A 14,375-nucleotide genomic window follows, 5' to 3' on the forward strand; every position below is an offset into this window, starting at 1 on the left:
ACCCAGAGTTCATTTTCATTTAAAAGTAAGTACTGATTGCCACATTTTCCCAAAAAATACTGATAAAAAGCAAAGCTATTAAAAGAATAAGAAAATTTTAATTTAAAATATCCCTTTTAAAATATTTGCTACTGCTACACAACCCTCTCTGAAATTTGTGAGTTATCAATAACAACAAAGACGGGTGACATGTTCCTATTTCTTCTCTCTTGATGAGCAATAAATCCATCCTTATCATGTAACATGTACAAGAAAAATTATTTTTTGAAAAATAACCAAAATTTCTATTAGCATTTCTTTGCATTTTATTTGTTTTTTGAAGAAATTAGAAGGTATATGGCACAATAATTAATGTTTACTGATCTAAAAGTCAATCCCCAAGTTAAGAACATGTCTTGATTATAAAGTTCATTTTAAGGTCAACTATCTAGAGTTCAGAATCTTTTTTCATAGAAAAATCATCATATAGCATGATACCAACTCAAAAAAACCTGATTCACAATGCAGTTTAACAATAGTACTATTCAACCTAGCTAGCTTTTTTAACACAGGAAAATGAGAGCTAATTCCAAGTATAAAGGACAGAAATGTATACACTTAAATACAGTCCCAGACATGAGAAACCAACTCTTTCCCATCTATTAAAACTGGTTCCATGGGGGAAAAGGAATAGAGAATAAGATTCTGTGGAAGGAGTTCTAGTAGTAATACTTGGGAGGTGGGTCTAGATGTCAAACCCTCCACACTCCAGAGGACTGATGAACTAGATTAAAATGTAATTAGAAAATATTTAACAAAATAAATAAAAAATGTTAGTTTATAATATTCCAAGTTAATATATGTATGGCTTTCAGGGATCCATTTCTGAGTTTTATAATTCCTTCATTTGGTGATCTCTTTAGCTCCCATAAATTCAATAATCTTTATCTTCCTTGATGATTTTCAAATTCACTTATTCAATCGTTAATTCTCCTCTGACCTCACATGTAAGCATATTAAATTCAAGATGTTTAAAACTGATCTCATTATCTTTCCTCTCAAAACTTTCCTTTTTCCAAACTTCTTTTATTACTGTCAAGAGCAACAGCATCCTCCTAGTTCCTAGGCTTACAACCTAGGTGCCATCCCAGACCCTTCATTCTCTCTCTCGCCACCCTTTGACCTCATTATCCCAGTAAGTTATCAAAGTGTCAATTTTATCCTTGCAACATCTTTCAAACACACCCTTTTTTCTCCTATGATTCTGCCATCACCCTTATACAGGCCATTATCATCTCCTATATGCACTATTATATCAGCCTGCAGATGAATTTGCCTTCCTCAAGTCTCTCTCCATTAAGTTTATGCTCCAGTCAGTCATCCGAGTGCCTATCCCAAAGTACAAGTCTGACCATCTCTTTCCCATATTTGAATAAACTCCAGTGACAACTTATCAGCTCCAAAACTAAATACAAAATTCTTTATTTGGCATTAAAAGTTCTTCATAATCTAGACCCCTCCTTCCTTTTCAGTCTTTTATACTTTACTCCCCATCCTCCCCCCCCCCACAAAAAAAGAAAAGAAGATATGATTGCTATTTTTTTTTTCATAAAACCCTTTAGTCTTCTCCTCCCAGATTGATCGTTTGACTAGGTGAAAGTGGAAATTCTTTGCCTCAATTGCTACCTAGCCTCAATTACTGAATGGGTGCAGCCTCAGTCAAACTGAGACCTGCTAAATAATTTAGCTTAAAAAGACCAAGGTCTCCCACTGTATCCAGGGTCACTTCTGATTGTGCTGATCTGGAGGGGAAAGTGAAGCAGGCAGCTTTGTCCAGTTCTCCCTCACCTAAATCCAATTCACTTGCCTGTCACAGCATCTCCCTGCCATCATGGTCCTCTTCGAAGATGAAGGAAGAAGCAACAACTTTACTCCTTAACAGGTACTCTTGAATCCAATGACTTTGGCCTCTGCGGTTTCTTAAATAAAATATTCTCAACAGCAAGTATCCCTCTTCATCTATTCTTCCTGACTTTCCTGACTTCTATCTTGACCCCCCTTTCTACCAAAACCTTTCCCAATCCCTCTTAAATCAAAGTAACCATCCTTCTGTTCATTATTTCTTATTTTTCCTGCATATAACTTGTCTGTACATATTCGTTTGCATGTTGTCTTCCTTAACAAATTGTTATCTCCTCTAGGATAGGAACTATCTTTTGCCTTTCCTTATATTTAGCACATAGTAGGTCCTTAATGCTCACTGACTTGCTGACCTTCCTGGGACGAATAAGGAGGCTCCTCTCATTCATGATGCTGTCACACCATGAGCTCTGGAGTGTAGCAGCAGTTATTCATTTACAAAGTATTTTTAAATAAAAAACTGTCTATACAAAACCAGCACCAAATACAGTTCCTGGTAGAGTAGATACTGAATAAATGTTTATGATTTGTAAAATGATGTTAGCAAACAGGCCCATGGGCTAATCAGTCAGTCAATAAGTTAATTACTATGTGCCCAGCACTGGGCTAAGCACTGGGCCAAATTTGACCTTCCTTCTGATTTTATACCATCATGAGCTAAGATTACTTTTTTCTTTTCTTTTCTTTTTTTAAACCATTCAGCCTTTCCTTTCTTTCCCATACCCAATGTCTAGAAAATGAAACAAAATTTTAAACCCACATTTTTGTATATATATCATAATATGATCCAAAAAGATACAATGTTTTTTAAAAAGCACTATACATCAATAAAACTTTTCCTTTTTAAGTCATTAGGAGATAAGAGCCAAAGGCAAAAAAAAAAAAAAAAAAAAAAAAAAAAAACCAGATCTGAAACACAAGGGAGAATACTTGATATGGAATTCCGAAAACTCAAATTCTGATGCCAATTCTATTACTTTCTAGATATGTGGCCCAAAGCAAATCACTTATCATTTTCTTTCTCTACAAAAATAAGTGGTTAGGATTAAATGACCTCTAACTTTCCTTTTATCTAGAATGTATTTAACCTATTCATACATGAATGATATCTTATGCATAAGTTAATTCTACTACATAGGTATAGGAGCTATGGGGTAAGTGCCCCAACATTATAAATGAAGAGTCAAAATATTTTAGAAGTTTTATATCTAAAAACTACTAATAAGAAATAAGGCAGGTACTTACAGACTTTCGGATATCTCTTGAAGACAGATCAATTAACTTTTTGTTCATAGACCACTCTTCATCAGATTCCATTATAGCTTTCTAAAAAAATTATTTTGAAAATTAAAAACGATATAGAAATAAATATAAAAAATAATTTAAAATGAAATAATGCCAACTGTCAATAGGACCACTGTTCTGCATAAGACAATTTAGATACTTAAAATTATTTTTATGAGGTTTAAATATTTTAAAAATCAGAAATTACTGCCTTGAACTGACTTCTTAACTTTTAACGTTAATACTAGCCCAACTTTTTATAATATAATTATCTTTAATAAGAATTTTCAATTTAACATTAAATATAAATGGTCATCAAATTTGTGTTCAGAGAAATCTATTCATATGAATTCATTAGTTAAATCAATTGAACTCATTTTTCAAATATTTGAAAATTTACCTTACAAGTCACTGGCACTCAAAGCCACATGATTATTTCGCCTATATAATATATAAAATTAAAGGGGGAGATTTAAAAAAAAACAAAACAGGAAATAGTCAGGAATGTAAATCTGGCACTTCTTCCTAGATCAACAAGATCATGAACTACTTGATGCTAAGACAAATAACTGACAGAGAATATGACAAAAACTAAATTATTTCCATTCCCATTCTGTAGAATTTTCCTATTCAAACTGATAATATCTTAACATGAAATTGTAATATGAGATAGTATATAAAACAGTGCTGGTTTTGGAGTCAAAGGACATAGGTTCAAATATTCTTTCTGCTTCTTCCTATTTATATACCTGTGCTAATTACTTAACATTTCTGGATTATATTTCTCATCTAAAAAATAAGGGAATAGGATAAAATGACCACTGGGAAATTTCCATTTTTAAATCTTTGTTCTTAATGAAGACTCAAAATAGTATAATACTAGTAATAGTATAATACTAGTAATAATTAAGTTACTATAGTTCCCTGGATCAAGGACATGTACTTAAAAAACATCTTCTAAAAGCTCTTTAACATTAAAATGGAAAAGACTGTGTACCAAGAGTCTCCCAGATATGAATATGAGTCCTAGATATGCAACAGATTTTATTTATAGTCCCAGGTAAATCAATCTCTCAGACTCTATGCAACAGATTTTATTTGTAGTCCCAGATAAATCAATCTCTCAGACTCAGCTTGCTTCTCTCTACTATGAGGGAGTCATAGTAGAATAATTCTGGGTCTTTTCAAGATCTAACACATTATGATTTTATAAAATACAAACATTTCATCAAAAGCAAGTAATTGTATCTCTAGTAATCAAATGAATGATTGAGTGGAGGGAAGAGAGCTGGATACAATTCTAACAAGAAATTATATCAGACAATATAAATGAATTATGCTTATTATCTGGTAGGCCATGAGTCAATCAATTCCAAAGTCATGGATGCCAAATGAATTGTCAAATAGATCACTCTAGAAATCCCAAAATAAAACACATTAATGTCTATAGAATATTATGCGATAACAATATACTTAACAAAATAAAAGACTGACATTTTTATCTGCTGAAAGTTGAGAATTAAGTATTTTTATCAGCTATCCAAAAACTCCAGGGCCCTAGCAGAGATGCTGGATACTTCACCTAACTTCTAATAATCCAGTATTATAAAACAAAAGAATATTTAGATTTTTAAAATCTTACCATTTTCGGTAAAATAATTGATTTTTTTTTAACCTACCACGTTGTGGACTTATTCCAATATATAAAAAATATCTTTATTAGAATATGTCAATGCATTTCAAATTCCATGCTCTCTTAAAAACTCTACTTTCCTCAATTCTACTTGTTCTCATCAATTTACAAAACCCTCATACATCATATTAACATTTTATGCATTATTTGATAGTTGAACCATAGACTCAGAACATAAAACCATTGGAACTCTGAAACATATGGTATGTCACCAAACTCAGCAGAATAAAAAGATGGGTATTTTTTTAAGATGTTGGAGTTTTCTTTTTGAGAGTTACAACTTAATCAACTAATGACCATTGTCTTTTATTTTGGTCCAGAAATATATGCTAGAGCTAAAGATATGATTTCTTTTGTCAAGAATTACCATAAGTCTAGCTATATACTGAGAAGTTATTATGATAATTCATCCTGGCATTTGCAATCTGTACTGTTTGTACCCTGCTATCTTTGGCTCCTATGATAAATTAGCTCTTACATGAGGAATGAAAAATAAAATAGAAAATACAACTATTTTATACTACTGCTACTAAAAGACCAGTGTAATTTGATATGAAAAAAATGTGTAACTTTTTATGCCAATTTTTCAGTATATAAGTTTGTCATACTGAATCCCATTCAATTATTAATATAACAATGTGTATTAATGTGTATGTAAAATATATAAAAATGTGATGAGTACATAAGAAAAATTGAATCCAGAAAACTATATTTTGAGTAAAGTATTAAACAGGAAAAAAATGAAATCATGAGAATTTATTTTTATATACCTTAAAGTATATGGGAGCCATATCTCCTACATCCTTTGGGAGGGGAATACATTCATAAACCATGTGATATCGTTTGTTCATATTCATATTTGTTTCTAAAAAGATGCAGTCTAGCTCTTTATCTTCAAACATCTTCACCAATGCCTTTCTGAAACTCTGGAAAAAGAAAGATTGATATAAACAAAACATTCAAATTCCACTCAAAATTGAAAAACAGGAAAAACAAATTTCTCATTATGGCCAAGAGGCAAAAGTTGTGAGCAAGGCAGGCCTACAATTAAAATCCAGTATGCAGAATCTAAAGAAAATGGAATGGCTTTTAAGGACGATCCAAAAATAAAAGTAAAATCAAAACCAAAGCAATAAAGTACGTAATAAAAAAAAATAAACAAAAAATCCTAATCAAAACTTAAAAGACAATCACTTAAAAGACTTAAAAGACAAATCCCTGCTTTCCTTCCTAGTGAAGGTCACTGATCAATTTTTTTAAATAATCAACCTAAGTATTGGTAATGAAAATAACCATTCTTAAGAACTGTACAATTTTATATTATACCAACATTGACAATTAAGATTTTAACAAGTTCATGTACTTCCTTTAAAAAAAAATGACATCTTTTGTTTTAATATTACCTATATTTTCTACTGTATTTCTCTCCACTCCTACCCAGAGAGCCATACTTTATAACAATGTATTAATAAAGGAAAAAATAAATGTTTCATAAAACTAAACAACTTAGCAAGAAAAATCAATTATTTGTTGTCTTTTCCATTTTCAGTTTTAGTCATTGTATATATTTTCTTAATTGTTTTGATTAGTTCACATAAGTCTTTCCATCAATGTCTGTATTCATTATGTTCATTTGTTATGCCACAGTTCCCTTTTATTGTCCTGACTCAGTTTTCCTAATTATTCTGACTCAGTTTTCCTAATTATTCTGACTCAGTTTCCCTAATTGTTCTGCTTCAGTTTATAATGGTCTGCTAAGTCCTGCAAAACCACCCTTCCCTCTTAATCAGAATATTTGATAAGGATAAAAGATGTTTATGTTTTAGAATATCAGAATGCCTCTCCGCATCCCAAGCTATCAGAATATCAGATACCACCTTATCAAGATGCCTCTCCCCATCACCAGGGTTCTCCCCCCATTAGGTCATGCCATCTCCTATGTCATCTAGTCTTCTGTGGCTCACCCCACCCTATCAAGAGTCCCTCAGCACCCTGACTCCGCCCTTGCCTCAGTCTACCCCTTGAGTCTGAGCAACGTGTATATAGGTCATTGAGAACTCATATTGTTTGCTGGATTCTTAAGAGAGGATAGTCTCATTCAGCCCAGGGACCAAACCATGGATCCATTTGGTCCCAGTAAATCTCTCCCTTTTAAATAAATTATTAAATACTCTCTAATCTCTACCTTGCCTCAGTTTCTCTGGCATTATAATTATTTCTATATTATGTCCATTGGTTCTGTAAGGCACAATTATATTCTATGATAATCATGTGTCACAATTTGTTCAGCCATTCCCCAATTTCATTTGGCATCAATATTCATGAAAATCTTTCCAGGTTTTTTTGAGAGAATCCTGCTTCTCATAAACATTCTCATAAACAAATACAGAAGAGCAGAAATAATATTTTGCTGACAACAGTGCAATAAAAAATAATTACTAAAGGGCTAATGAAATTAAAATTAGACTAAATAACTTAAAACTAAAAAATTAATTCACCAAATTAAAAAACCATCATAGAAATGATAGTAAAGGTAATGGCAATATGATCACACTAAAATTTGGGGGATATGGCCAAAGAAATCCTTAGCCAATATATCCCAAAGAGATCATAAAGAAGGGAAAGGGGCCTGTATATGCACGAATGTTTGTGACAGCCCTCTTTGTAGTGACTAGAAACTGGAAACTGAATGGATGCCCATCAGTTGGAGAATGGCTGAATAAATTGTGGTATATGAATATTATGGAAAATTATTGCTCTGTAAGAAATGACCAACAAGATGATTTCAGAAAGGCCTGGAGAGACTTACACGAACTGATGCTGAGTGAAATGAGCAGGACCAGGAGATCATTATATATTTCAACAACAATACTATATGATGACCAGTTCTGATGGACCTGGCCATCCTCAGCAAGATCAACCAAAGCATTTCCAATGGAGTAGTAATGAACTGAACCAGCTATGCCCAGAGAAAGAACTCTGGGTGATGACTAAAAACCATTACATTGAACTCCCAATCCCTATATTTATGCCCACTTGCATTTTTGATTTCCTTCACAAGCTAATTGTACAATATTTCAGAGTCTGATTCTTTTTGTACAGCAAAATAACGGTTTGGTCATGTATACTTATTGTGTATCTAATTTATATTTTAATATTTAACATCTATTGGTTATCCTGCCATCTGGGGGAGGGGGTGGGGGGTAAGAGGTGAAAAATTGGAACAAGAGGTTTGACAATTGTTAATGCTGTAAAGTTACCCATGCATATAACCTGTAAATAAAAGATTATTAAATAAAATTAAATTTAAAAAAAAAGAAAGAAATCCTTAGCCAAAATGCATAATTCTAAACTCTTTAACACAAGAAAGGCTACATGTCCCAATTAATAAATGATCAAAAAGATATGGTCTGTGTTTAAAGGGCTATAAATTCATGCATATTCTTTGACCTAACAATACCACTACTAGGCATAACTACCAAAAGGGATTCAAAAATAAAAGGGAAATTATCTAAATGTACAAAAAGAGAAGGCAAGCAATTCAATTTAGGATATACATATGTAGTCATGAAAAACATTTCTATATTAATCATATTGTTCAAGCATAGAAAGAAAAACTCAAGAAAAATAAATTTTAAAAAATGCTTCAACCTGTATTCAGACACCATAAGATAGTATTTTTTCATCAAAAGCCCTTCAGAATCATCTTAGATTACTATATTGCTGAGAATAATAAAGTGATTCACAGCTGATCATCTTATAATATTGCTATTATAAATATTTTGGTGTATATGGGATCTTCCTTTTTTTGCTATTAAACTTGTGAGGGCATGTCCTTCAGAGTTCCAAATACTTTCACAGAGTAAACACAAATATTGCCTAATGATTATGGAGTAGGAGGACAAAAGACAATTCATCAGAACACCCTAACTTGAAGTAAATATTACTTAGAAACAGTAAGCTCTCTAGATAGTGATTCTATATTCATTAAGTATTCTTAAGGTTTTATAATCTTACCTCCTAATTATTCACTTAGGAGGCCATTTGGAATAATTCTCAACATATGTAAATCAAAGAATTTCATATTTGGAAAAAAAAGAATTCTAAGAACATACCCAACAGAGTATCACATTCCAGTTTGAAGATCTCAAAGAAAGGGAAACCTACTACCTTCCAAGGAAATGAATTCTACTATGGATACTTTCTATTTTTCTAAATCTGTAGAAATATTTCCTGATAGCCAACCTAAATGTGCTCCTTCAACACTGTAGAGGGCTGGAACTCTGAAAAGGTGTACTTGAATTTAAGACAGCAGAGTACTTAAGGCTAAGTCCCTATTCAATTGAGATAATGGCTCTATAAACATATACTTAGATGATATGGTGATGTGATGGGTCTCCTTACAATTGGTGCCTGCTGAATGCATAGTCAAGGGGTAATGTAGGGAAGGACTGGAAGGTGAGGGAGAGAGTCAGAGTCTCTCTGCTGTAGTGTGCTCAGCTGGGAAGACTTCAGTCCAGGATCCATCTTTGAGGAGCCACGTGGCAGCTTGCCTGCCTCCTTCACTTCTCCTCCTAAAGACCAAGGACTTTGACTGATCCTGAGGCCCTCCAGAGAGCTATCCCAGACATTACAAACACAATGTTTCAAAATCTTTGAACCTTTAGGGACATACAAAACAAAACTAATCCCTCTTTCACACTACAGATCATCAAATACTTGAACACACCTCTCATATGATGAATCTGTCTTTTCCAGGCTAAATACCTCATACTGTATCAATTTAAGACATTTCAACATTTGAGACACTCTTCAGCCTTTAGTCTTTCTCTAAAATGTTGTGCCCAGAACTAATTATAATACTCTGACATTGGTAGGGAACATGAGAACGATCACCTACTTATTCCAAAAGTTAATTCTCTTTTAAGGCAATCCAAAACTACATTAGGTTTTGGGTTTTGTTGTTGTTGCTGTTGTTTTTGGCTGACTTATGAACCATAACATTGAATAGACATTCCAATAAAATTCCCAAATTTTCCTAAAAAACTTCTGGCTAACCATGCCTTCCCAATTTTGTAATTTGTTAAATTCATTGGAGGAGGGAAGAGGTGTGGAACAAAATATGTATTTATCAACATTAAATTTTATCTTATTAAATTAAGCATATTGTTCAAGCTCTGTCAGTCAAGCATCAACAAAAATATTTAATACATGTGTTTCAGGCACTATTCTATACATTAGGGATATGAAGACAAAGAACAAACAAAAAACAACCAGTTCCTGTTCTCAAACAGCTTATGTTCTGTTTTATAAATCAACATAAGCTATGTGTATATACAGAATAAATTCAAAGTTATTCAATCCAAAGTAGGGGGAAAGGGCATTAGAAGTTGGAAGGTAGGGATAGATTCAGGAAAAATATACCAGAGGGTGGTACCTGACCTGAGTCTGAAAGGAAGTGAAGTATTCTGTGAGATATAGGTGACAGAGTACATTCTAGTCACAAGAGAAACAGCACAGGCCAATGCACCCAGATGGAAGGTAGAGTGCCATAAGGAAAAAAGTAAAGAGGCCTGTTTTGCTGGATCATAGGATGCAGGAAGGGGAGTAGCATGTAATCAGGCTGAAAGTACAGGTTATAGCCAAGTGATGAAGGGCTATAAAAGCCAAAGACAGTAGTTTATATCGGCTAGAAGAAGCAACAGGGAGTCACATGATTCCATCAATTCTGTGGTTATTTTGGAAGGTATGTAGAGGATTGTCTGGAGAAGGCAAAAAAATTAAAGGAGAACAATGAGGAGGCTGTTGCCATAGTCCAGGAGAGAAGTGATGAAGACCTGACAAAGATGCTAACCATGTGAGAAGTGAGAAAGGGATGAATGAGAGGGATGTTATGGAGTCAGAGATGACAAATTTGACAAATGACTGAATTATGAATTGAAAGAGTGTAAGAAATTAAGAACAACATTAAGTTTGTCAACAAGAAACTTAGATGACTGAAAGAATAGTAATGGCTTTGACAGAAACAGGGACAATTTTAAATGCACAGGAAAAAAAGGAAATAAGTTCTGCTTTGAACATGTTTAAGTTGGAGAGGCCCATGATCATCTAGTCTGAAAACATCAATAAATTTAGGATAATATGGGAATGGAACCAGAAGAGACAGTAGAGTCAGATGTACAGAAATGAGTCATCCACATAGAAATAATAACAAAACACAGAAAGGCTGATGAACTCACAGAGATAATATAGTGGGAAAAAACAAACAAACAATAAAAGACTTGAGGAGCTATATCCACAATTGGGAGTGTAATATAATCTTCAGGAGACAATAGTCAATAGTGTCAAATGTAGTGAAGAGGTTAAGAAAGAGAAAGATTAGGAAAAGACAATCAAATTTAGCAATTAAAATATACAAGTCAAACTTTGTTTCATCTGCAAAATTTTTGAATGTGACATCTAAGCATTTATTTAAGCAAGTGACAGATGAAAATGTTAAATGACCCAGGTCTAAAACTAGATCCCTGGAGTACTCTACTAGGTACTTCCTACCAAGCTAACTTTGAATTATTAAGGATTACTGAGTTTGTCCAACTTCATCTTACAATTCTATCAACTAGCCTATTTCTCTATCTTTTCCATAAGAATAGCACAAAATACTAAGAACAATCACTTCTTTAGATTTGAGTCTCATCTTTAAAATGAAAGGATTATAACATTAAAAGATCTTCAGAACATTTCCAATTCCAAAGCTATAAGGGATAGGGAATAGGGGATTAGATCTGAGGTTTCACTGGCACAGAGAACTTCTAGTTGAAGAAATTCTAAAAGCAGATCAGCACCTTCCAGGAGTGTTAAATATATGTCCAGGTCACCCAGCAATATTTATCAAAGGCAGGATTAGAGCCCTTCTCCAACTTCAAAGCTGGCCCTCCACCTGTTATTCCACCTTGCTTAAACACTGAAAAAAATATAAACTATCTAGTCTCATGATTTGTAAAACAGAGCCATCAAAAAAGAGAATCAGGTAAATCTGGCATGATCTAAGTCATTCCTTTGTCTCAAATCAGAATCAAGCTCACTGGCTTATTATAGCTTGCTCTACTCTCAGGTTCTGTTCTCTTCATATTTTGGAAAAATAAAAGATATCAGCTCTTCCCCTGCCCTAGAGTACTACAAATAACACTGAAAATGAACAAGGATTTATAGCTGCCTGTTTTCTGAATGCATTATGATGCATTTGGGCCAGGATTTATCAAGCCCAATTAGGTACTCTCTTATAATCTCCTTATTGAAATTGGTTATCAACTTTTGGTCATTTTTATTCTGTTCTTTCCAGTCCAAAGGTCATTCTACTTGGAAGCAAAAAGTGCAAAAGAAAAACTGGACAACTGGCTTTTTTCTTCAGTCAGTTCTCTTCAGTCTTTCATTCTTAGCTGTGATTCCACCCCTTCTCTGATTCTTTTCTTTACTCCAATATAGATTAAAAAGATTAAAAAAGCTTTCCAGCTTTACCTCATTTTGAGCCTTTTTTGTATTCATCCTCAATCCTTTTCTTGCCCTCTGAAGCATTTAGCAGTACTGATGAAGTGATCAATCTCCTCTACTGGATCTTATCTCCCTTCTAGATCTTTGTGACAGTGTGATTATGATTCTCCTTCCATCTGCTTAAAGACTACTTCTCAGTTTTCCATAGTAGCTTTCTTTATCCATGCCCCGCATCTCTAAGAGTATATCTAAAAGTTCCATCTTGAGACCTTCCTTGTCTCCTTTTTCTCCATACTCTCTCAAATCCTCCCTTCTTCTGACCTTTCCTATTATATCAAGGATATCATCATCCTTTCTGTCATCCAGCTCTACCCTTTATATTCAGCCAGTAGCCAACTATTGTTACTAATCCTTGTCATTTAACACCTCTCACCTTCTCTCTTCTCATTCAATCATTGCCTTAGTTTAGACCAGATATTCTATAACTTTTTGAGGCAATGACAGTTTTGTGAAACCTAAGGTCTTCTCAAAATAATGTTTGATGTTTTAAAAAACTCACAATTGAAGCAAAGATTAAATTTCAATGAGAAATTAATAAAAATAAATGTAATTTTTTGTCCTATCAGGTTCAAAAGAATAATACATCCCAGGCTAAGGACCCCTGGCTTAGGTTCTTAAAAATTCTAACCTATTCTAATAGCCTCTTTATTAGTCATCCTAATCTCAACTGTTCCCCATGAAATCTGCCCTCCACATTGCAGCTAAGTGATTTTATTTATTCATAAATCAAATCATATCACTTCCCAGATTCATAAACACCACAGTGGCTCTCTACTACTTTTATAACCAAACATAAACTTCTTTGGCTTTCAAAGTCCTTCACAAATTGGTCCCAATCTACTTTACATGTTATATGTTACAATCTACTATACATATTACTTATCATTCCTTCAACAAACACTACAGGATAGAAGTATTACCCTCTTTATTACTCCTTGTCATATTACTTCATGACACTCCATCTCTTCTCTAGCCATTATTCTGTCTATCCTTCATGCCTATGATACATTCCTTTATCTCTCTATCTTAGCCTTGGGAATAGTTGTGCTCTCTCACTATCCTCACTTCTACAGAGTAATTATTGGCAAAGAAGTAATTATTGGGGAAAGACAATCTTCCTTGCTGCCACCAATAGTAACTACTGATGGACTACTACTTATTGATAGGTAAGCCCAAGAAAGTCAAGCAAAAGTGACAGTACATCCAAGTAATTGTTCTTGGTTCCAGTCTAGGCCCTGTATCCAACATGTAGGGAAGCAGCTCACATGGAAAAAGGACCAGCATCCCTAACAACTATGAACTAATAATTGCTTATAGGTCAGGCAAGCCAGGATACCTAAAGCAGCAAAGCATTCTTTTTTTTTTTCTTTTTTTTTTTTAAATAATTATAACTTTATTGAGAGAACCCATGCCTGGGTAATTTTTTACATTATCCCTTGCATTCACTTCTGTTCCAATTTTTCCCTTCCTTCCCTCCATTCCCTCCTCTAGATGGCAGGCAGTCTTATACATGTTAAACATATTATAGTATATCCTAGATACAATATATGTGTGCAGAATCGAACAGTTCTCTTGTTGCACAGGAAGAATTGGATTCAGAAGGTAAAAATAACCTGGGAAGAAAAATAAAAATGCAAACAGTTTACATTCATTTCCCAGTGTTCCTTCTCTGGGTGTAGTTGATTCTGTCCATCATTGATCAATTGGAATTGAATTAGATCTTCTCTTTGTCAAAAATATCCACTTCTATCAGAATACATCCTCATACAGTATTGTCATTGAAGTGTTTAATGATCTCCTGGTTCTGCTCATTTCACTCAGCAACAGTTCATGTAAGTCTCTCCAAGCTTCTCTGTATTCATCCTGCTGGTCATTTCTTACTGAACAATAATATTCCATAACATTCATATGCCACAATTTACCCAACCATTCTCCAATTGATGGGCATCCA

General features: G+C 33.6%; 1 protein-coding gene across 1 annotated transcript in view; it reads right to left on the reverse strand.

The window, feature by feature from the left end:
• CWF19L2 (CWF19 like cell cycle control factor 2) overlaps positions 1–14,375 on the reverse strand; it is a 114,530-nt gene that overhangs the window by 13,644 nt on the left and 86,511 nt on the right. The window contains exons 15-16 of the mRNA XM_031961091.1: positions 5,647–5,802; positions 3,145–3,225 (exon numbers count right to left, since the gene is read on the reverse strand). Coding sequence (XP_031816951.1) covers positions 3,145–3,225; positions 5,647–5,802 — 237 coding nt within the window. The remainder of the gene's footprint in view (positions 1–3,144; positions 3,226–5,646; positions 5,803–14,375) is intronic.

The sequence above is a fragment of the Sarcophilus harrisii genome, chromosome 3 (assembly GCF_902635505.1).
Source record: "Sarcophilus harrisii chromosome 3, mSarHar1.11, whole genome shotgun sequence".
NCBI lineage: Eukaryota > Metazoa > Chordata > Mammalia > Dasyuromorphia > Dasyuridae > Sarcophilus > Sarcophilus harrisii.